The 24,473-nt window shown below is 39.5% G+C and overlaps 1 protein-coding gene across 1 annotated transcript in view; it reads right to left on the reverse strand.

Annotated features, from left to right (window-relative positions):
• The window catches only part of LOC133460266 (replication protein A 70 kDa DNA-binding subunit-like), a 61,708-nt gene that overhangs the window by 11,040 nt on the left and 26,195 nt on the right, over nt 1-24,473 (reverse strand). The window contains exons 11-15 of the mRNA XM_061740860.1: nt 14,308-14,444; nt 13,031-13,179; nt 10,276-10,405; nt 617-793; nt 396-503 (exon numbers count right to left, since the gene is read on the reverse strand). Coding sequence (XP_061596844.1) covers nt 396-503; nt 617-793; nt 10,276-10,405; nt 13,031-13,179; nt 14,308-14,444 — 701 coding nt within the window. The remainder of the gene's footprint in view (nt 1-395; nt 504-616; nt 794-10,275; nt 10,406-13,030; nt 13,180-14,307; nt 14,445-24,473) is intronic.

The raw sequence follows: 24,473 nt of genomic DNA on the forward strand, positions 1-24,473 counted from the left end.
CCGAGACAAACTAACAAAAAATATTAAAAAGCGTAGCTGCTTGAAGCTTCTCTCACTCTCATTTTTTTTACTTGGTATCAAACACAAGCCACAGACCCAGCAGCACATCTATCATCTCCTCCAGGTTCTACATCTTTAGTGTTGTCTTCTTCGTTTAGATCACACAATCAAATACGTCACAGAAGCTTCACTCCAACCTCCTACTTCTGCTCCAGGTGCTGAATTATTATGGAAAAGAAACCAGGCCGAGTTGAGCCGAGCGGAGCTGAGAAGAGCTGAGTAGAGTAGAGCTGAGTAGGTACTAGTGGAAAAGCGCCATTACAGTCTGACCTCCTGGTGAAATTGTTAAGGGATGAGAAACTGCATGCTTTATCATTTCTATTCGTTTGTCTCACTTCATCCTTGAGCTGTCCCAGTCTTTCTGCCGTGAGACCTAAGAGCGTCTCTGCTGTCTCCTGGAAGCACGTCACCCACTGGTTATCTCCAAAGTCTGCCAGGTTGGCCTGAGGGTCACACAGCCAGAGAACAGGAATTAGGAGGAGATTATGCCTGGATGTGAGCACTGAGGAGACAACTGTGTGTTTGAGAAGCATACACGTGTCGTATTTGCGCTTACAGAAAGTAGGAGTCTGTATTTGAAGTCGGGGTACTCCCTGTTGCACTTTTCGCAGCGGTACTGGCCATTCCGCAGGTCGATGACCTTCTTGTTGCAGTCTGCAGATGGACAGGCCTGGTAGAGACAGTTCTCCTTGCGTATATACACCACTGTTGCCACACAGCTGAAATATTCAGCCTGAAAGAAGACAAACATTTGAAGACGACAAGAGTTTAATTATGGGGACACTGCTCAAGCAATTCAATAAATAAAGACAACTTGTAATTTGCATACAATGCCGCCTTATACAATATTGTGCAGAGCAATTCAACCTGCAAAAATAGGTTATACGATACAAAATACGGAAGAGTATTAAGGCCATGCAGGAGAAAAAATATTTGAGAGGGGAAGATTTTTTTTTATTGTGCACTTTGAGAAAAAGGTCGAAATGTCGGGATTAATGTTGAAATACAATTTGAGAAAAAAGTAGAAATTTCGTGAATAAAGTCGAAATTTCGTCTTTTTTCTCTCAACATTTCGACTTTTTTCTCAAAATTGTACTTCTAAATCTGGCAGCCTGTTAAACCTAAGTACTATGTACCAGGTTCTAAAGGAGGTCACACCAAACACTAATGTTTACTTATTGATCAATTTTGTTCTGAAAACTGTGTGTTTTGTTTACATTATCTTGAGGATGACGGTTTGCCAGTTTTTAAACAAATGGGTAATTAATGAGTCAACCAACCAATGGATTAAACAGATCCAAGTCGTACTGTGTGAGATATAAGAATCTTATATGACTGCAGAAATCATGCAGAGCATAGGAGCCTTAAGACTGAAAAGATGTAGTCCTTCATTGTAAAAAACTTTATCCATCTCATAGTGTATCTCCTCTACAAGAAGTAGAGTCGGGTCATAGATCAGATTGCACATTTTCAGAAATTCAAAACCGCAGAACAATGAAACAGCTGTGTCTAAAAAAGATCTGACAAGATTTCTTGGCAAAAGCTCAAATAATGGCCAAAAAAAAAACAAAAAAAAAAAAAAGATAAAATTGTCCTTTGGATCATGAAACTACAGAAGAGTATTAGGGCCAGGCAGGAGAAAAATAAAAATAATATTTTAGAGGAGGAAGATTTTTTTTTCATTATGCACTTCGAGTCGAAATGTCAAGAAAAAAGTCGAAATGTCGAAATGTTGAGGATAATGTTGAAGTACAATTTCGAGAAAAAAGTCGAAATGTTGAAAAAAAAGTCAAAATTCTGTGAATAAAGTTGAAATGTTGAGGAAAAAAGGCGAAATTTTGATTGTATTCTTGAAATTGTATTTCAACATTAATCTCGACATTTCGACTTTTTTCTCGACATTTTGACTTCTCTAAAATATTATTTTTATTTTTCTCCTGCCTGGCCCTAATACTCTTCCGTAACAAAAGCATTGAGATTATATATTTTTTCACAACTGCTACTGCAAAGAGAATGTGACAGTTCATTTGAATGTCATGTTATTTGGACCAGATCTTACCCAGACATGCGCTTAGAACACTGAATGCGTAACTTTGCCCATTTTAATTTCAACAGTTAAATCATTTATGCCAGAAGTGAGTATAGTAATAAATGTCTTTGAGCACATGGATTATTAAATTCAGCAGTACGGTATACATAATCAAACATGGACCTTTAATCAAACGTTACAGTGCACAATTTACAGTAAGTATGACATGCTAACCTCTGGTTTCACCTCTACTTGTAACATGTGGAACAATGCTGAGGGTCCATTAATGCACGAGGATCCAGTTATCTTGATATCAGAGGGTGTGGGGTTTTCTGACGGTATCTGTCATGAGCAGTAGCCTGGGCTCATTAATAACTCTGCACTTTATTTTTTTCATTAGCCATACCCTATCAAACCCTTTAACTTTTAAACCAATAAGAAATAATCAAAAGTAATAAAAAGCATTCAGAAAATGCATTTCAAACTACATGGTATATCAAAATAATCCTTTTCTTATTTTTCCATCCCAGAAACCACACATAACATAGTTGTAGCTATAGGCTGTAAAATTATAGATCCAAAAATATCTGCTTGACCTTTTATTACTGTTTGATTAATGAATTCAACCAAAATACACATGCATTGCACTGGAATGATGAATCACTATATGCTTAACAGCTAAAATATAACTGATTGAATAACTATGCTACAGAGGTTTTGCCCAAGTAAAAAAATAAATACAAATCTAAGTCCTACTAGCTATTTGTAATTCATTAAAAGAATTAAGGTTGTAAATTTAAGTACCAAAAAGAGAAACTTGTTGAGTGTTATCCAGTAAAATGGGTAATTTAGCAGGGAGGGTGAACAGCTTTTGGAGTTCACTGCATGTCCAGTTTTCATTAATGGCTGAGCACCTGTAAAGGTCTGATCCTCAAATTGCCCCCTGAATTTTAAATATAAACTACTTGGAGGGAGTGAAAAGAGGAAAGAAATTAAATTAAAAAAATAAAAAAATAACTGCATCAAACTTGGAAAAACTTGCTAAACTGCTGCCAACAAGCCAGTCCAACGGGTAGATGCATGCTGTTTACACATCTCTATTTGACTTCCAAACAATCTTGGAAACGTTTAAAAAGAGAGACGAGGGAGTTTGAGAATTCTTTGCATAACAGATGCAAGATGAGACGAAACCTTTCCTGTATAATACAGAGAACAAGCTAGTACACACACAAACACACACACACGCCCATATATATGACTATCATGCAAGGTTATATGCAAAGATCCAAACTTGAACATATGCAATACACATAAAAGGAGCCAAGCTTCCTTCTGTCATGAATTTAAATAAGCGTGCACAGTCGAACAGAATCAAATTAAAAGCAGCAATGCTGCTGTAATTTAAAGAAATATTAGCACCTTAGGCGAAGGAGCTGAAAGTGGTAAAATCAACAACTGGGGGAGGGAAGAGGGGGAGTAGTTCTGGTGGGAGAAGGCTATTTCTCTCATTCTGTACAGAGGCATGTAGTCATTTTTCCATAAATATAAATGTAAGGAATACACACAGCAGATGAAGTGTGTCTCCTTGGAAAAACTTGTATGCACCGACGAGCGCATATTTAACCCCAAAGTGATGAATGTGATATGAGAGATGAAGAGAGCTGCTTTTTCCTACGTTCACCAGAGGGCGATTCTTCTACCTGGAGACCAAGGTTTAAAGCAGATGCTGGAATTACGGCCACAATTTAAAGTGAGATGCTATAAAATGCAGACTTAACAACACCTACAAGCTAGATAATGTCTAGGCTCATTACTAATGTTGCTCTAAATCAACCCATCAAAGAGCCTTTCTAGGATTCTGGCCAACCTTTCTCTATGAGCAACGGCGTTCCTCGGTTACGCAGCTCACAGGAAAAGTGCTCGGTAAGAGCACTGAATGTGAAAAAGGTCACTGTGTTTCCTGGATCCCTTGTGAGGGGGCCGATGCTGCACTCTGTCCAGACGACCTTTAACTGTCAGTCAGACACATCATACCCGCCAGCTGACACTGAGTCACATCCTCACGATTTGTCCACCCGTCCATCTCCCCAACACCCATGGCATACAACAAGAACTCTTCTGAAACATGCTAAGAATCTTTTTTTTTTTAATTAGAGGAATTGCTCCCATTAGCAACAGCCGTTCGTCCTCAACACTCCTCTCCCACGTTTCCATCCTCGTGTCTGCCTCGTCACATTTTTCAGGCTGTGGCAGAATTTCTTAAAAAAAGATTAAAATTTCAGGTAGATCAATGTTCCTTCTGCAAAAAGGATGAAGAAACACTGGATCATTTGTTTTATCAATGTCCTTTGTCTCATTGTTTCTGGACAGACATACACAATTGGATATCTCTTAAAATGAATAATGTTCCACCTTTTGAACTAAGCCATATTATTTTCTTCATGGATTATTTGGAATTTTCTGTTTCTGATATTATTAATATAATTGTGTTACTGGGTAAGTACCATATTCAATGTGCCAAATGGAGAAATTGTAAACCCTCCTTCCGGGGTTTTATTAACGATTTTAAGATTTTTTTCACATGTCTCAAGAGTAGAAAACAAAAATGCAAGTAGAAAAAGTCATTGCTCGTTATTTGTTATTCTAATTGAATAATTCCTCTCCTTTTCTATGCTCCTTTATGTTCATTGAAATGCTTAATTTATTTTGTTGTTCATATGCACCTTTTATTTCTTAAAAGAGCCCTGTTTTTTGTATTCCTTACAAGAATCCCCATTTTTTATATTTATTTTTTCTTTCTTTTCATATTGCATTTAAATTGATATTTGTCCATTATCCTCTTTGAGAGTTTGTAAATTTTCAATAAAGTTTTGTTTAAAGAAAGAAACAAAAAAAAATTCCGGCTGTGGCACATCATCGCGCTTTTAACTGATTCCTTTTAATATTTCTTGTATACCCTTGATTTAACTAGCTGTTCTTGTTGTTTTAACCCAGGTCTTATGGTTTTAAGTTGTTTTTATGCTTGTTTTAGCAGGTCTTGCTTTCTAGACCTACTTTTAGGATTTTATGTTATACTTTTAAACTCTTTTAGTGTGTATTTTAACCTCATAGCCTATCTTATCCTGCTTTCTTGTAGCTTTTAGCTCCAGTGTTTCCTCATGGGGAGCCTCCATGCTGGGAGTGACTCTGGCCTGCAGGGGGTCGTCCTGGGCGTCGTTCTGGCCTGACATTTTTTTTATTTTGTATGAAAAGCGCTATACAAATAAAGATTGATATGATTTGAAGGCCACAGGAGGGCGGATGTAGCAGAAAACTAGGCATATTGAGGGTTCCTCATGATGGCAGATGCTACACTCTGCATGAGATCAGAGGTGAGTGAGATCTGTACCTGGGCAGTTCCACCACCGTTCAACCATGCTAACTTCCCATCTCTCCCATTCACATCCTACTATTACATTTTATTCCCTTTTTCTGTATTCGAGCATGTACACGAAAGCCTCAGGGCAAAGTCTCAACCGTTGTAACACAGAGGAGAGCTTACAGGACTAGCATGACTAACAATGCACATGCAAACAGTAAGATACGTACTGTGGAAGCACAAATCTGTGTGTGCACAAAAAGAAAAAAGATTCACCCACACACCCAATATTCAGAAAATAGTTTTCATTCTTATCACACCAAATCCCTGTGTCACCTTCTGGCACCTAAATGCAATTAAAATTTGTATGTGGAAGGGCGACAAAGTGAAAATCCACTGCACATAATTGACATGGGTGCACATGCCAACGTTAATGTGGGTGCCACAACTCCAACACACACACACACACACACACACACACACACACACACACACACACACACACACACACAGCTGAGTTAGTTATTAATAGCCAACCTAACTACCCTATCCTACCCAAAAACACAGTTACACAACAAATAGTAACACACAGATGAGGCCAAGTGGGTAGAAAAATCTAATTAGTTTTCTTCAGACTGGGAACGTACGAGTTGATTAAGCTGCTCTAACTGCAGCTCCACACAGCACAGACAACAGGATCAACAGGACCAGACAATCTGCTTCTTTTCCTCTGTGTGACGCGTACGCAACCAGTTTGTGGCACACGGAGCAGAGATGGGGAGAAGAAAAGACAAGAGCAAGATATAAAGAGTAAACGAGAGGAGAAGAAAGGAGAACTTCTCACCTCTAAACTCTAGTTCTTGCATCAGGCAATCAACTTTCTCCGACTGTGTCCATTTCATGTTACGTATCGTCACCTCCCTCTCTAAGATACCATCATTTTTTCATGTATTTTCTGTGTCTTTGATCCATCCTCCCGCCGCTCTTTTGACAGAGGTTTGTAGGTGAGCGTAAGTTTGAGCGGCACTGCCGAGCACTTGTACTCAAGTATCACTCTCACACTGTTTTTCTCCTTTTCCATGCCGCCTTCCTTCTGGTAATGTTATGCCCTACAGGATTTCTCCACCTCCATCGCATAATTAGAAATTTTCATTAGAAACGACATTGATCTCCAAGCTATCCATAAGCTGCTTCCAATTAAATGCAAGAAATGAGGGAGACTAATCTGAGATAAACCAAATTAATTAGATGGAAAGTTTAAGGATTGGCAAAGACCACTTACATGCACTCTATTTCTGGGTGAAAGCACGATAATTCTTTGAAAAAACACTTCCTAAAGGGCAGTTTGAGTTTCTGCATGGTTCTCTAAAAGCATCCTCCACTACAGATAATTTAAGAGTTTCACAAGTTCCCTCTCACAGCTTAAATAAAAGATCAACAGCTGATCCATGAAGTCACAGCAAGGTACAATCTAGAGCGGCTGTGTTGACGTTAGATAGAATAGAATAGAATAGAATATATATATTATATTATTATAATAATAAAGGGAATGCGCATGACGTCACAGATGCGACTTCACAGCGGGTTACGGCCACTGAGTGGCAGAAAGACTGAGTGGCAGAAAGACTGAGTGGCAGAAAGACTGAGTGGCAGAAAGACTGAGTGGCAGAGTAAACTTTCAGTTTGAGCAACTGGAAAACATCTAAAATGGGAAAGAGCTGTTGTGGGATCAACTGTACTCATAGATTTAGCAAGAAATCAGAGTTATCGTTTTACGGACTGCCGAAAAATAAGCTTAAGAGAGACAAATGGATCTCTGCAATTCACAGAAACAACTGGATTCCAGGCACCAAAACGTGGATTTGTGGTTCCCATTTTGTATCCGGTAATGTTGGATTTTTGGGTAGCTAACGTTAAACGGTCAAATCAGCCAATAATCGGCTGTTATCCCGTCTTCTCCACTAGTTGCAGCTGTTTTTGCCCCTCAGTGTGAGTAAGGGGGCTGGTCCAGTGGGAATGTGATGTCAATGCAGACCCTCTATATAATGAGATTAAGCAGCAGCTCCATAAAAGTGCACACATGTAAAAGGCTATGTAAAAAAAAAAATAAGAAACAGACAATGGCCCGGTTTCCCAGATCAGTTAAGTAGCTCTTAACAGCGAAAGACTTCTTTCAAACCTTCTTAAGGAGCCTGTGAAAGAAGTCTTTCGCTGTTAAGAACTACTTAACTGATCTGGGAAACCGGGCCAATATAAATATATATACACTATGAAAATGAATGGATGAAAGAATATTGCACAGAAGCTTGTGGATTTGTTCTTGTTGATAATCCTCTGTGAAAAGATCCGTGAGCTGAGACCAGCAGTGTTGTTGGACTGCAGGTGTATCTCAAGGAAAAAGAAAACTTTTTCATTCAAAGGCAGTAGGTACATGTAACTAAAACAAGTCAATAATTACGCTCTCGATGTGAAAGTTTGGCAGTATGATGGATTTGTGGTTGTATAACTGAAATCCCTGGTGCATTACAGTGAAACTAAGTCCTTGATTCCCCGAGGCTACTGTTTACTGTGCTTGTCTTACAACAATGAAAAGATTTTCTGCTATCAAACTCTGTTTTACTCAAGCTGCAGCTGATGTTACATCATGTGTGTAGAGCTTACTTTCTTTCTCGACAAACGGCAGCCAAGAGTCTGAGTGAGAAAGGGATTTTCTGACTCAGATTAGTACGCTTTCAATGAAGCTTTTTGTAATAAAAAAAGAAGTGAAAAGCAGGGATCAAACTCAGACTACACCAAATTTCAGAGTTCAAGGTCCATCTGAATAACTGGAGGATCCTTTGTTGAACTGTTCAAAAGCAACTGTATCAAACTATAGTTAAAAAAAAACGATAATAATAAAAGGTAAATCAGTGTGAATGTTACAATGTGCTCAAGCACGAAAAGCAAATCATCATTTGTGGTTTTCAGATTTGTGCTCAAATTTTGCTCTTTATATTGGACTGACTCATGTTCCTAAATGAATATGCAACTTAAAATCAACAATCAAAGCATCAAATCTGAAATATTTCCCTAACTAAAGACTGAAAATAATAATAATAATAATAATAATAATGTTCAGATTTATAGTTAATATAAACTAGCTGTTTTGTTGGTTTAATAATGTCCTTTTGACTTGTTCTTACATTCCCTTGTCTCCTCTTTTTGCTTTACTTCATTCATTTCTGCCTCATTATGCAAATGAAGAGGACGGCCTTTCTTTGTCCAGCTCCTCTACTATTGGTCAATAAACAGGAAGGATCAGGATCGGGCCAAAATTAAGACCATTGTGCAACCTAAAGACTAAAACGAATAATAATAATGTCCAGAGATACCGACCAGACACCCCATATCAATAATAGATCATTTTAGAAATCCTACGATTAGACAATATTCAGTCTTCTGTGAGGCTGATGGTGTAAACAAGAAGGTATGAGAGCAGCATTTACATACACTTAAACCAATGTGAGGGGTGTGTATGTTCATCCCAGTGTGTCACTGCCGGTTGCACAATAAAGGGTCTGCATTGACGTCACTTTCCCACTTATTTCCCTTACTCACACTGAGTGGCAAAAACGGCTGAAACTAGTAGGCGAAACTGTGGAGAAGACGGGATAACAGGAACCTTCTTGTTGTGAGGCAACAGTGCAATGTACAATGTATATATTTTGGTTTTCCTTTTTCCTTATACCTGCATTTCTTGTTTTCGCTCGTCTCCTCTTTTTACTTTAGCTTATGTATTTCTGCCTCATTATGCAAATGAGCCTTCTTGCCCTTCTTGGGCCAGCTCCTCTACTACTGGTCAATAAACAGGGAGCAGGATCCGGCCAAAATCAAGACTATAGAGGGATAAGGAGGTTAGAGACTGGGATGATAAAGACATGGTTTAGAGGCTGAATATCTAATTTATTTAGAAAAAACAATCAAAAGCTTGTTTTTAAGACATTAAAATAGGCTTAGATGCCATAATAGGTCCCCCCCCCCCCCCCCCCCCTGATATTTATATGTACTTAATTTCTACGCCAGGGAAATACACGAAGCAAAGCTTGAAGGCATAGAAAATTCTTGACGCTTGGTCCTACTTCAAGGCAGGATTTGTTGGCGAAATTAAAGTGATGACGACACCGAACTTTATGATTTGACCGTTTAACGTTAGCTACCCAAAAATCCAACATTACCTGATACAAAATGGGAACCGCAAATCCACGTTTCTGTGCCTGGAATCCAGTTGTTTCTGCGATTTGCAGCGATTCATTTGTCTCTCTTAAGCTTATTTTTCGGCAGTCTGTAAAACGATAACTCGGATTTCTTGCTAAATCTATGAGTAGAGTCGATCCCACAACAGCTCTTTCCCATTTTAGATGTTTTCCAGTTGCTCAAACTGAAAGTTTACACTGCCACTCAATCTTTCTGCCACTCAGTCTTTCTGCCACTCAGTGGGCGTAACCCACTGTGAAGTCGCATCTGTGACGTCATGTGCATTCCCTCTATAGTCTTGATTTTGACCCGATCCTTCCTGTTTATTGACCAGTAGTAGAGGAGCTGGCCCAAGAAGGGCAAGAAGGCTCATTTGCATAATGAGGCAGAAATACATAAGCTAAAGTAAAAAGAGGAGACGAGCAAAAAAAAGAAATGCACGTATAAGGAAAAAGGAAAACCAAAATATATACATTTCTGCTTTTATTTCTAATCATGTCAGTGTTGGTCCTCCACAAAACATCAGTCTACTAGCTTTTAATTGGGACTGACTTCCTTTCCGTTAATGCCCCGAGTGTGTACATGCTTACTGCACCTTCGCTCCGTGTCCCAAGTTTTCAGTCTTCACGTCACTCAGCTTCTTCCAGTTCATATTTGATCCGGTTCTTGTTGACCTGGTGTCCGTCAGCGACTGGCTGTCGACCGCATAGCCCTCCCGATCATACCTGGAGTGGGCACAGAACATTACTGTATATTATTGTGTGTGCAACACGCTCGTCCACGAAAACAAACACACACACAAGTCAATAGTCCCATAAATGATTTACAGATCGAGAATAGATTTGTTAAATGTGATTGAAAACAGATCCAATGACCCTTGCATACTGAGGTGATTGGACCCGAGACAGGAGAGAAAGGGTAGAATATACATATCTGAATATGTGTTAATAGACTTGGGTGTGTTTTTCTAGAGAAATACTCCACTTGATTAATCACTGTCATCTTAAAGGAGCATGAGGCTCCTTTTAAGAAATGAGACTCTCTAGCGCCACCCTTCGCCACGACGGCCGTCGGGGGTACTGGAGCCAACAGTGAAGCCGGCACAGGAGAACGGGGAGAACGCGCATGCAGCGTCATGTGACGTCACATCCGCAGGACAGCGCGGGAAATTCGGCCCCACAATTGCAGCACATTTTGCAGCACGCAGCCTGTTCAAGGCAACGGAGAGATATACTAGAGGGCTCATTCATTTTGGTTTGGAACGCTTCATCTGACATTATTACTAGAAAACTTAAAACGTATACAAATTTTTTTCATAAATCATGCCTCAATCCTGCCTCATGCTCCTTTAATTATTATCTATAAAACTCTTCGAGGCCATAACTGACTTATTCCTCCTATTCCCCTAACTGATTTGTATCAGATAATCATCATGCATTAGATTTGATCAAACACAAATAGCATCAAAAATTGAGCCACCAGATCGACTGCTGTTTATATTTACATATATAAAGGGTATGCATTGACATCACATCCCCACTGGACCAGCCCCCTTACTCGCACTGAGGGGCAAAAATGGCTGCAACTAGTGGAGAAGACGGGATAACAGACGATTATCGGCTTAAATTAAAAGGCAGTTGGACTTGACATTGACCCGTACAGTTACCCCAAGAACCAGTGGTTCATGGACATTAATATTTGGCCACGAATCCAGTTTCCTGATATTTATATGTACTTAATTTCTACGCCGGGGAAATACACGAAGCAAAGCTTGAAGGCATACAAAAGTCTTGACACTTGGTCCTACTTCAAGGCAGGATTTGTTGGTGAAATTAAAGTGATGAGGACACCGAACTTTATGATTTGACCGTTTAACGTTAGCTACCCAAAAATCCAACATTACCTGATACAAAATGGGAACCGCAAATCCACGTTTAAGTGCCTGGAATCCAGTTGTTTCTGTGAATTGCAGCGATCCATTTGTCTCTCTTAAGCTTATTTTTCGGCAGTCTGTAAAACGATAACTCAGATTTCTTGCTAAATCTATGAGTACAGTCGATCGCACAACAGCTCTTTCCCATTTTAGATGTTTTCCAGTTGCTCAAACTGAAAGTTTACGCTGCCACTCAGTCTTTCTGCCACTCAGTGGGCGTAACCCGCTGTGAAGTCGCATCTGTGACGTCATGCACATTCCCTCTATTGCTGTCCATCTACTTTTTTTTATCCTCCTATTTGTCTATGTGCTTTTCTTGTTCATTTATCTACCTTTTTAGTGTTCTCAATAAAATCCCAATGCATCAGTTAGATTCCTGCTCTGCATGAACAGACTGACCAAAGCATCTTCACCAGACTCATCAATTTTCTTCATAAGTATAAATAAAGTCCTGGCAAACCTGAGTCAAACAAGAATACCTTACTTCTCTACAACACGTATACCATAGTTCAAATGATAATAAAAGTGGTAAACGCTATCCAGTCATTGAATAACTCTACGTGTTCAGCAGAGAACCCAACAGGAGGAGAGATCAGGCAGAAAAGCAAGGGATTAGAAAATAAAGGAAGCAGCGATGTGGGAGGCTGACTTTTATTTATTTATTTATTTATTTTTAGCCTTTTGAATATCAGGAAGAGCTCGTGCATTGAGTAGAGTGACAGGACCACCAGTATGCTACAGCAAAGGAGCCAGCTCTTCCTCTTTACAGTACACCTACAAAACGATTAACAAAGTTAGTTACCCGGAGGAGCCGACAAACACGCCCATTTATTCGCTGCATTTAAACTTTGAAGCTCAAACTGTGCTATTTGAAGTTGGGGTTTTTTTTTAACAGCTTTCAAGTGAAACACAAATGCACTCTGAAATGTTGTTATGTAAATGCACCAAAAAAAAGAGGAAGTACAAAGTATTTATATCTTATTGTTAGCCAGAATTGTTAGTAGCGTTAATGAGTGAATGAGTCATAATTCAAACTTTCTCCACAGCAACTGTTTTGAAGCACATGCAGTAGCGGTTCAGAGCCGGAACCCAGAAATAAATATCTGTGTTGTGCTTCCCTCCATCCAACCCCGTCTGGAGTCCTGCTGAGACTCTGGCAGTGCACACAGTCAGGGCTTTGCATCCAGCTTGACTCATGAGAGCGTGCATGTGCAGGATCTTTATCTTTTCATGTCGTAGACAATGCAGTGACGACAGCTTATTAGCACACGGCTCTGTCTGTTAGTCTGGATGCACTTTGTCTAGTGATTAGTTTGTGGAGAAGTGCCAACAAGACTGCAATTTGTAGACGGTTGATTAGACATGTGATTATCGGTGTGAGTGATTGTTGTTCTCGGACTGCACGACGGTGACTCACCAGGCCCTCAGTCTAAAGGCCTCCGGTATGTCTGGGTTCACCATGACTGTTGAACTGAACAGAGCAGAGAGAGATCGGCCCCCAAAATCAGACAAGCGAGCGCCTTTGATGGCGATCACGGGCTCCCCAGAGCCATCAAATGTCTCTGCCTGGGAGGACGGGAAAAATAAGAAGAAAACATCTGTAAATACTATGATTTAGAACAGTGGTTCCCAACCTTTTTTCCTTGGAGCCCCCCTTACTTGTGTCTGAGTCCAGCCAGGCCCCCCGACCCGTACGTACTAGCACCAAAATAGTCTTTAATTGAAAAAATGAACATTAATTATGTTTTTTTGATATATTTCTCTTTGGTTTACTCTGTATACATATGACTTTGTTTTTCTCCAATGTCACTAATGTATAAAATACGCACAAAAGGACATAAAAATATTTCTGAAAAATGTCTCTTTTAATATGAGACCAACATTTTTTACATTTTTCCTTTAACAACCATTTCAGAGTAGATTAAATGTTGAGTAATGATATAATAATAAGGAATGAAATAATTTCCTGTGTTTGTCACCAGTGTATAAAAAACACAAAAAATATTCAAGACATTCATAAATTATTCCTAACAATGTCTTATGAATGACTCATTCGCAAATATAATTTTTACAACTGCATAATTTCAAAGCAGACAAAGTTTTGCGGCCCCCCCAGAGATCTCTGGCGCCCCCCCAGGGGGGGCCCGGACCCCAGGTTGGGAGACACTGATTTAGAAGAGAATATAATAGAGCAAAAGCTTTATTTGATATTGTCAGGTACATGTTTAGCCTGTGTGTGTAGCTTCGAGACACTAGAAAGTAATATGTGCTATAGCTTGCTTTGATCATTAGACAACCTACAAGTTAATTTGAAAGTCATTTTCAGACTTTGGCAAAGAAGAAGGATTAGCGCCTGCAGATCAAATGAGCTTAGAGAAGAATAGCACTATTTCATGCACATTCGAGAATTTTATTTAGCCCTCTGTCTCAAATCAGAGCCTCTGGTCCAAAGAAGCTCTGAAGGTCAGAAAAGTGATTTAAATGATTCACATTTTACACCCCAGAAAACCCAATCAAAGTTTTCTGCATGCAAGAGTACTCTCAGAGACATTATCACAGATGCATATGCACATGCACGCATGGGCACCTTCAAATATACATGATTAATCACACACGACTCATCGTGGTTTTATGTTAAACCGCTAATCCGTCCATGGATGCAGATGGAGAGTCAGAGAGTGACGCGGTTCTTACCTCCTCTCCCCACAGTGTGACCGTCACCTCTTTGCCCGTTGTGTCCATCAGTGTGAGGGCTCTCTTGGAGACTTCCCTGCTGGTCTTAGTGGTGATTCGGGAGACCTCCTCTGCACTCTTGCACACTCCAATCACATCTACAGGCAGAAAAGAAAAATCACAAATCTCCATCTACAGGTGGCTCGTGATCGCAGGAAGACAACATGGTGCATTAAGTGAACAGAGTTCTTTGAAATCTCTCTACATGTTATATAGGCAAGGCAAGTTTATTTGTATAGCACAATTCAACACAAGGTAATTAAAAGTGCTTCACATCAACATTTAAAGCGGCAAGACACAATTAAACAGTAAATAACAAATAAAATGATAAGAAAAAAGGTAAAATAATAACAAGAACAAGTTGTTAAAAGTAAGGGCAGTAGAGTACAGCAGGTAAGTATTTAATTTAAGAGTAGCTTCAGTAAACAGTAATGTTTTTAGGCCTGATTTAAAGGATCTACAGTTGGAGCAGACCTCAGGTCTACAGGAAGTTTGTTCCACCGGTGAGGAGCAGAATAACTGAACGCTGCCTCACCTTGCTTGATTCTGGTTCTTGGGAACCACAACAAACCAGATCCAGATGAACCTCAGGGGTCTGGGAGCTTCATAGGAACTAACAGATCCAGCATGGATTTTGGTCCAAGACCATTCAGGTCTTTGTAGACCAGCAGTAAGATTTTAAACTCTATCCTTTGACTCACTGGAAGCCAGTGTAGTGATTTCATGACCGGTGTAATGTGGTCCAGTTTCCTGGTGTTTGTAAGGACTCTGGCAGCAGCGTTCTGGATCAGCTGCAGCTGCCTGATTGATTTCTTGTTAAGGCCTGTAAAGATGCCATTGCAATAATCCAACCTACTGAAAATGAATGCATGAATAAGTTTTTCCATGTCTTGTTTAGACAGAAACCCCTTAATTCTAGCAATGTTTTTTTAGGTGGTAATAGGCAGATTTAGTGATAAACTTTAGATGGCTGTTGAAGTTCAGGTCTGAGTCAATAATTACACCAAGATTTCTTGCTTGATTTGTAGCTGTCAATGACATGGAGCCAAGGTGAGCGCTGTTTTTTTCCCTTTCAGTTTTAGGGCCAAAAATGATCACCTCTGTCTTTTGTGTATTTAGCTGGAGAAAATTCTGGCACATCCACTCATTGATTTGGTGAATACAGTTACTCAATGAGAGTAGGGGACTGTAGTCACGTGGTGACACTGAAATATAGAGCTGTGTGTCATCGGCATAAGTATGGTAGGAAATGTTGTGATGTTCCATAATGTGAACTAGGGGTAACATATAGATGTTGGATAGAAGCGGTCCGAGAATGGACCCTTGAGGAACCCCACATGTGATCTTGGTTCTCTCAGACTCGTGGTTTCCAATTGACACAAAAAGGCCCTGTCTTGCAAGAAAGATTTGAACCATTGAAGCAAGTGCCGGTAAGTCCCACCCACTATAAGTAAATATGCCCCCAGGTTATACTATACAGCATGTAAAGTGTTGTCACATCATAAGCAGTAGGTTTCAAACAAAAGGAAAATGCCACACATCTGATGTCACCAAGTCACAGCAAACTGTCTTATACGTCACAACTCTGACAATTCTTTCCAAATAACAACAAAAGAGAGTAATTCCTCATTTCTGTTTCCTGTCATGTTCAATCCATCAACACTTTATTTGTGATCACTTCGCAAAGGATCCATCCCTGAGCGTTAAGGTCTTCAATGCACATTATGGAGATCTAAATCAGTATAAATCAATTTAATTACATTTATAAAAAAGGGTGTGTCATACAATATAAAGAATGCAACAAGATTACTGAAGCAACATGTACTGATTAATTTGTATTCATAATTTCAATGTGACTTTCTATCTATAAAACTAAGAAAGAAGCCATTAGGAATTAGGAAGTATTGATAATCGGAGCGCAAATTTACTTTTGCAACTGCAGTATCCTCATATTTTGCTTTCACGAGGTGAAAGTGAAAGTGTGTCTGCCTGTCATTTCAGCAATTTAATAACTGTAATTGCAGCAGGAGTGCAGCTCAGGTATGTAAAACCAGTTGGTGCATTTCAGTTTATGTGCAAGACATAAACACAACAGGCAGAGAAAACTCCCTGACACAATAAGTGCTCAGAATCTCCAGAGGCCTTACACATTTGTGTTGCTTAATTTTGCTGTCAGTCATACCAAGGTGCGAGGAATGGCACCAATGCCTTAAATAAAATGACTGAACAGAATCATAAAACTAATTTTGCAAATCAGTCTTTCTCTCAACTCCATCCTACTGTCTGCTCTCTCTGTTAACCTTTTTCTAAACTCTCCCCTCCCTCCCCCACTCCCCTGCTCTCTGTCAGAGCTCTCTCAGCCGTGCTTAATTCCATTATGATTGAGACGATGTCATCCACCTATAAACTCCATTATCACCACAGGAACAGGCTGACAGTTCTCATTACCATGTTATAATCCGTTATTAACAAACCTGTGTAGGGGAGCGGAGGGGAAGAGAATGGAGAGTGGACAGATAACTCATAGGACATGTGCCATTGCCCCTCCTCAACTAACAAACCCATTCTGCCAGCTAAACTGCTCCGTGTGGGTTGTACAGTGTTGGCTTGCATTGCTTGTAAATAGCATGATTATGGCCAGGGGTGCACACAAGCCGGGACTCCAGGGATAGTCTACTGAACGTTTTAGATGTTTCCCTGCCTCAACACAACCCTGATAGACAAGGCTGCTTCACCAACAGAGTTGTGTAAGCCTTGATGACATGTTGATGACGACCAGTGATTAGAATCAGGTGTGTTGAAGACAGGGAAACATCTAAAACATTCAGTAGACTAGCCCTCGAGTACTGGCTTGTGTGCACCCCTGATTATGGCTCAGAATGTCATGTTGAGAAAAAAGGCGAAATTTCTACTTTATTCTTGAAATTGTATTTCAACATTAATCTCGACATTTCAACTTTTTTCTTGAAATTTGATTGATTAATTGATTAATTGATTGATTGATTGATTGATTGATTGATTGATTGATTGAATTGTTTATTTCAAACACATAAGGAAAAAAGATATATAACATTTTAAAACAAATTCAGAACATACAGAAAAAAGCAACAACAAAAATGTAATACAAACAGGGGAAAAAAAAACAGTGTCCGAAAAGGAGCAGGTAGAAGTAAAACTTATTTAACCCTGCCCCTTTGTTACCTCTATTATAAATTAAACATAAATATTAATAATAAATATGTGCTAATTTACCTATTAGGCTACAGATTTTCCCATTGGTTGAGCCTTTGCACCTAACCAGCTAACAAACACAATCTTTCCTTAACATAACTCCTCAATCAAATAACTTCCTAGAACTTCCTTTTTGTACCGTTTTTTAAATTGATTTATATTTGTACATTGCTTCAACCCATCACCCAACCCATTCCATAGATCCACTCCAACAACTGAGATACACATGCTTTTCCTTTTAGAATGAACACATTGTTTTTTTAAATTAAATTTTCCTCTTAAATTATAACCCCCTCCCTGTCACAAAACATTTTCTGTAAATTGCCTGGAAGTGAATCAGTTCTCGCTTTGAATATGATTTGTAGAGTTTTTAGTTTGACAATGTCCCAGAATTTCAACACATGCGACTTTAAAAACAGTGTGTTTGTGTGATCCTTATAACCCACATTGTGAAGTATCCTGATTGCTTTTTTTATGCAGTCTGAATAGCGGTTGTAAATTGCTTATATATGTGTTGCCCCAAACTTCCACACAATAATCCAGATATGGTAATACTAGTGATGAATACAGAATGTGCAATGATTTATAATCCAGCATGTATCTTGTTCTCCCCAATATTGCTACACTCTTTGCCAGTTTTGTTCTTATACGATATGGGGTTTCCAGCAGATTTTGTGATCCAGTATCACTCCAAGAAATTTATTTCCATACACCCTTTCAATATGTACATTATTGATCGTTATTTGCACAGTATCAACTGGGATTGTGCGATTTCCAAACAACATAAATTTAGTTTTCTTAAGATTTAAAGACAATTTGTTAACATCAAACCAGTGTTTTAACTTTTTCATTTCTGCCGTGACCAACTCCAAAAGCTGCTGTAGATCTTCCCCAGAACAAAAGATAGTTGTATCATCTGCGAATATAACAAACTTAAAGGAGCTTGAGGCAAGAATAAGAAATGAGACTCATTAGCGCCACGATGACCGTCGGGGTTCCTGCAGCCAACAGCGAAGCCGGCACGGGAGAACGCGCATGCAGCGTCATGTGACGTCACATCCGCAGATCAGCGCGGGAAATTCGAGCCCGGAATTGCAGCACATTTTGCAGCACACAGCCTGTTCAAGGCAACGGAGAGATACGCTAGAGGGCTCATTCTTTTTGGTTTGGAACGCTTCATCTGGCATTATTACTAGAAAACTTAAAACGTATATGCATTTTTTTCATAAATCCTGCCTCAAGCTCCTTGAAATATTGCTGATGCTTTACATATGTCATTAATGTATAAAATAAAGAGTTTAGGTCCTAACACTGACCCCTGTGGGACCACACAGGTAATGTCGAAAAGAGTTGACTTATGATCGCCCATCTGCACAAACTGCAGTCGGTTCTCAATGTAACTTTTCACCCACCTCAACACCACCCCTCTTATACCAAGCTTTTCTAATTTATTAATTAATATATCATGGTTGATGGTATCAAATGCCTTTTTTAAGTCTAAGAATATTCCTACTGCATACTTCCTGTTATCTAAACTATTGATAATGTATTCAGTCAATTCCATTATTGCCATTGAAGTTGATCTGTTTCCTCTAAATCTGTACTGACTGTCCATTAATAAATTATGCTTTTCAATTAAATCATCTAACCTTTGGATAAACAGCTTTTCCAGTATTTTAGAGAACTGGCAGAGTAGAGATACAGGCCTATAATTTGTGAACTGATGTTTGTCCCCAACTTTGTATAATGGAATGACTTTTGAAGTTTTCATTTTACTTGGAAATTTACCAATTGAGATTACTTGGAAATATACCAGTTGAGAATGATAAATTACAAATGTAAGTTAGAGGGTTTGCAATACCATCAATGACTTTCTTATATACTGTCATATCAATTCCATTCAAATCAGTGGATGATTTATTTTTGCAGTTATTAGCTATATTTATGATTTCAGTTGTTTCTACTGGTTTCAGATAGATTGAGCTTTGATTCCTTACAACATGACTATCAACTACCTCCCCCTTCCTTGAATGTCTGTCATTTATTTTTCCGGCCAGCTGTGGTCCCACGTTTACAAAAAAGTCATTGAACCCATCAACTACTTCATTCATATCATTCAATCCATTTACGGTAGTTTTCAGCTGTATTTGAATAAAGCTCTAAATCTACACTGATACTTTTGTTGTGCCCGCCCATATGCCCATCTGAACTCTGAATTTATAAATGATTATGTATTCATGATTGGGTGAACATTTTCAGAACAGTAAAGGCCGAAAGCTATAGTCAGTTTTATGAACCCTGCTGCCAACGTCTGGTCATCTCGGCCCGGCCCGAGATAGCAAGTTTATGACCCCAAGAGGGGGGGTCAAAACAGATCAAAGCAGGACAGGAAAGTTTCTGCCAGGGAAACAGACTCCCTGGGGATTTACGACACCCCCTGGGGGGGGGCCGGACACAGCGGAGCCCGAAAAACCAGGCCTCCAAAATGGTACTGCTTCTTAAATACCAGCAACCCCCCCAGCCTGGAACTGGCTTTAATGTGCCTCATAAAATGGCGACCCTGCCATGAACTACAATCCCAGCATGCCTTGCGGGATGGGGCGGCGCCTGAGAGCGACGCGCACCCAATCCCGAGTGAGGCACTGATGACGTCATCGCAGCGCGCGGAGATACAAAACTCTGTGCTGCACCAAGACTTTCTCTCTTCCCTTCCGACCAACCTTCCGTCCTGAGCAGCTGGACCTTTGGCTGTGGGCCAAAGATCACATCTCCTCCTCCCCCCCTGGGAGGGGGGAGAGAAGATCCAGCGGAGCGTTGCTCCACGGCCGGCCCATGCTCTGCATGCCCTTGCCCCAGCTTGGCCTGGAGATCCGCTGCGGTCACGGAGCGAGGCAGCGCTCCGGCCCTCCTGCTCCTTTTAACCTTTTCTCTGCTTGAGTTCCCTTAGCCCGGAAGCCAGAATCTTCCAGATCCGTGAGCCCGCGCCTTGGTGGAAGACGGCGACGGCCCTGATTCCAGTGGACTGTCCTCGCACGCCTGGAGGCGCGTCAAGCGGCTCCGTGATCGGAGAGACCTGCCCGGCTGTGAGACGCAGAAAGACTGCATCTCTTTTCAAAGGAGGAACGTGGAGAGCAAGCTGAGCAGCTGCCCGCCCCGGGGAACCCCTGCAGGATCGTCCTGCCCGTGGGGTCCCCACAGGACTGAGCCGAACCGAGCCGCATGGTGGAGCCGAGAGAAACGAGGCCGCATCGGACTGGAACCCCGACAGAGCCCGCAGCCCAGATCCAGAATCCAGAGGAGACGTGAGGTGGCGTGTGGGCGATCAGTCAGTTAGAACGGTGTAAAGCTGAACTTATGTTTAATGAGATTACTGTACGTTATCATTATTGTGTTCTTTATCATCTTTATTATTATCACATTTGATTCTTTTCTTTTCATTCCGTGCATTTTAACTTTCATTTAATTCCTATTGATTGTTGTTTTTCTAGTTAGTTAATGGTTTTGTAATAAGGTAGTTTTGCCATCGGGATTTATTGGGTATTTATTTACCATCTTTTGATACCTGTATGTGAATAAATCCTGATTGATTTTTTTAACGAGTGGTGGTTGTTATTTCATGCAAGATTTGGTCACAGATTGATTCGTTTAAGCAGAGCCTAGTGTTCGGACATCACGCCTTCACTGTTATTCTGTAAGATATAGTAAGATTTGCTGTTCTGCAGGATAATTCAAATCATAATGAGACTGATTTTCTGCTGTTTTAGTTATCGAATCCCACCGGAAGTAAGGCCCGGCGGTGGTGCCCCGAGAATTATTATCATATTGGTCATTCAATTTGATAAATAGTCCACTTTATTAATTATTAATAATTCTTTAATAGAATTATCATTAGCCTTGATAACTGGACAGCCAAGCTACCTTGAGTTGCACAACACTTTTAAGCTTGAGTTTCAAAACATATTTTAACTACTTTTTGTTAAAATTTTAAATCATGCTTTTTATTCATGTTTTAATGTCTCTGTAAAACACTTTCAATCAAAGTGTTGTTGAATCAAATAAACTTGCCTGACCTATTGCTCAATCACGTTTCTCAAAGAGAAGGATTTAGAAAAAAGCAAATTGCAGAAGGGGAGAAAAACATCATGTGAATTAAGAATCCAATCAGTGGTTTATTCTATTTTTTTTAATCACACGATGAGTCATCATACTTTTTGGTCTCAAAATAAAAACCGATAAAAAAAAAAAAAGTACTTCGCAATAATAAGCCCTTGAGAGTACGATCATTGATGCCATCTGTGAGGATGAGCAGTTCCAGAGCTTCAATCACAGTATTATGATCTGGGCAAGCGCCTAGGTGCATTTATAGCTGCCCAAATATATTTAGCAACCATTTCACATATTTTTATTTTTTATTATACAAAATGGTGAAACTTCATACGGAAGAGCTGTTCACAGCGCTTTAAGTCTCCCAAACACACGTATAACCACACAGTCATGCATGCACACTCGAGTTAGAAATTCACAAATGCAGCATCATGACAGCACATCCATCAACCTGTCAGTGTGTTTCTGGTTTGATTGAGTGGCTTATTGTTTCTGAAGTTCATGAAAGTCTGTGGATTGCTTTAGATTTGTTGACATACCAGCTATTTTTGGACTTAACATCGAACAGTGAAAGATTTAGAACAAAGCTGATCTGTCAAAGCAGAGAAGTGCCTGTTTGGATGTGCCTCCCCAACTCAACCACTACTCAGTACCAGAGCCTACAGTACCAACTTTAACATGAACTTGGACCACACTGTGACCTGCAGTTTGCAATAGTACGCCATTTTCTGTCTGATCCTGGAAAATTCTTTAGTAGGGGAATACTGGAATGCTGCTTAACCTCTAACTAAAATGTCTTATTGTAAAGCAACTCTTTCCTGGCTTTTGCAATCGGAGAGATCTGAATCAAAAAATTAAATTACCTATTTAGTTTTTTATTGTATTTATTTTGTCAAATTGGTTTAATTCACCATACCAATTGTTACAGGTTACTTTTGTAATACTGTATTTGACCTGGTCTTTGTACGTTTTGACCGTATAGAAACGTAATTCTTGCCATCGTAAGATTAATGTTGATGTAAAGCACTTTGAATTGCCTTGTGTTGAATTGTGCTATAGAAATAAACTTTGCCATTAATTTGATCCTTTTATCAATAGGTACAGGGGTTAGCTAGTTTTTAACAGGCCCTATCATTACCAAAAAAGTGGTCCTTAAGAGTGTCATTTTTAATACTCAGTGCTATCAAAACATGTGCAATTAAATGGCATGTATGACTAAGATTCTGTGGCATCCGTCGGTTTAGTCATTTCTTTTGGGGTCCAAATCTGCTGCATGAGTCACACAGCATGGATCACCGGCATGCCGTCTGATCTCATTGAGCTAAAACTTGAAAAATGATAAATATAAGTGATTAAATTCTGGTTTTTGCACTAATGTCCTGATCTGTTCATTTTCCTCCATGACACTATTGCATTGGTCCAATTATGTGTGTGTGTGACATTGGACACAAACATCCTCAAAAAAACCAAATCACTGCAGCACTGACCTGGAATTTGCCATTACATTGGTTCTACTTCGAAAAAAAAAAAAAAAAAAACTTTTAAAGCTTTTAAAATTCTTTTCACTCCCCCCCAGGCTTCGTTTCTTTTTGTTGTGAAGATCTTGAGAAATCTTTCATGGGACTGATAATCCCAGTGGAACCTGCGGGGGGTGGTGGTATCTGGAAGCCACATTATTACCTTGGTCTTCGTTTTTCTTTTCTTCTCTCATCTAATCAGTTTCATACGGAAGAGTATTAGGGCCATGCAGGAGAAAAAATTTGAGAGGGGAAGATTGTTTTTTTATTGTGCACTTCGAGAAAAAAGTTGAAATGTCGAGAAACAAGTCGAAATGTCGAGAATAATGTTGAAATACAATTTCAAGAATAAAGTCGAAATTTCGTGAATAAAGTGGAAATGTCTCCTCAAATCCAGTTAGGAGAGCAACTGACAGCTATGCAGCAGCAGACGTAACTAACTAACTAACTTACATCCTTGGAGAGGAACGTTAATGGTAAGTTTCTGAAGTTATGCAACTGCATATGTGTGATATGTGTTTCAAATCAATATCGTAAAGCCAATTCTTGTGTTCTGAACCTTGTTGTTCAACTTTATTCACGAAATTTTGACTTTTTTCCTCAACATTTCGACTTTTTTCTCGAAATTGTACTTCAACATTAATCTCGACATTTCGACTTTTTTCCCCTCAACATTTCGACTTTTTTCTCGACATTGACTTTTTTCTCGAAGTGCATAATGAAAAAAAAAATCTTCCTCCTGTAAAATATTATTTTTATTTTTCTCCTGCCTGGCCCTAATACTCTTCTGTAGTTTCACGATCCAAAGGACAATTTTATCTTTTTTTTTCTTGCCAGTATTTGAGCTTTTGCCAAGAAATTTTGTCAGATCTTTTTTAGACACAGCTGTTTCATTGTTCTGCGGTTGCGAATTTCTGAAAATGTGCAATCTGATCTATGACCCGACTCTACTTCTTGTAGAGGAGATACACTATGAGATGGATAAAGTTTTATACAATGAAGGACTACATCTTTTCTGTCTTAAGGCTCCTATGCTCTGCATGATTTCTGCAGTCATATAAGATTCTTATATCTCACACAGTACGACTTGGATCCGTTTAATCCATTGGCTGGTTGACTCATTAATTACCCATTTGTTTAAAAACTGGCAAACCGTCATCCTCAAGATAATATAAACAAAACACACACAGTTTTCAGAACAAAATTGATCAATAAGTAAACATTAGTGTTTGGTGTGACTTCCTCTAGAACCTGGTACATAGTTAACCAATTGTT

Source organism: Cololabis saira, chromosome 14 (assembly GCF_033807715.1).
Source record: "Cololabis saira isolate AMF1-May2022 chromosome 14, fColSai1.1, whole genome shotgun sequence".
Classification (NCBI taxonomy): Eukaryota; Metazoa; Chordata; class Actinopteri; order Beloniformes; family Belonidae; genus Cololabis; species Cololabis saira.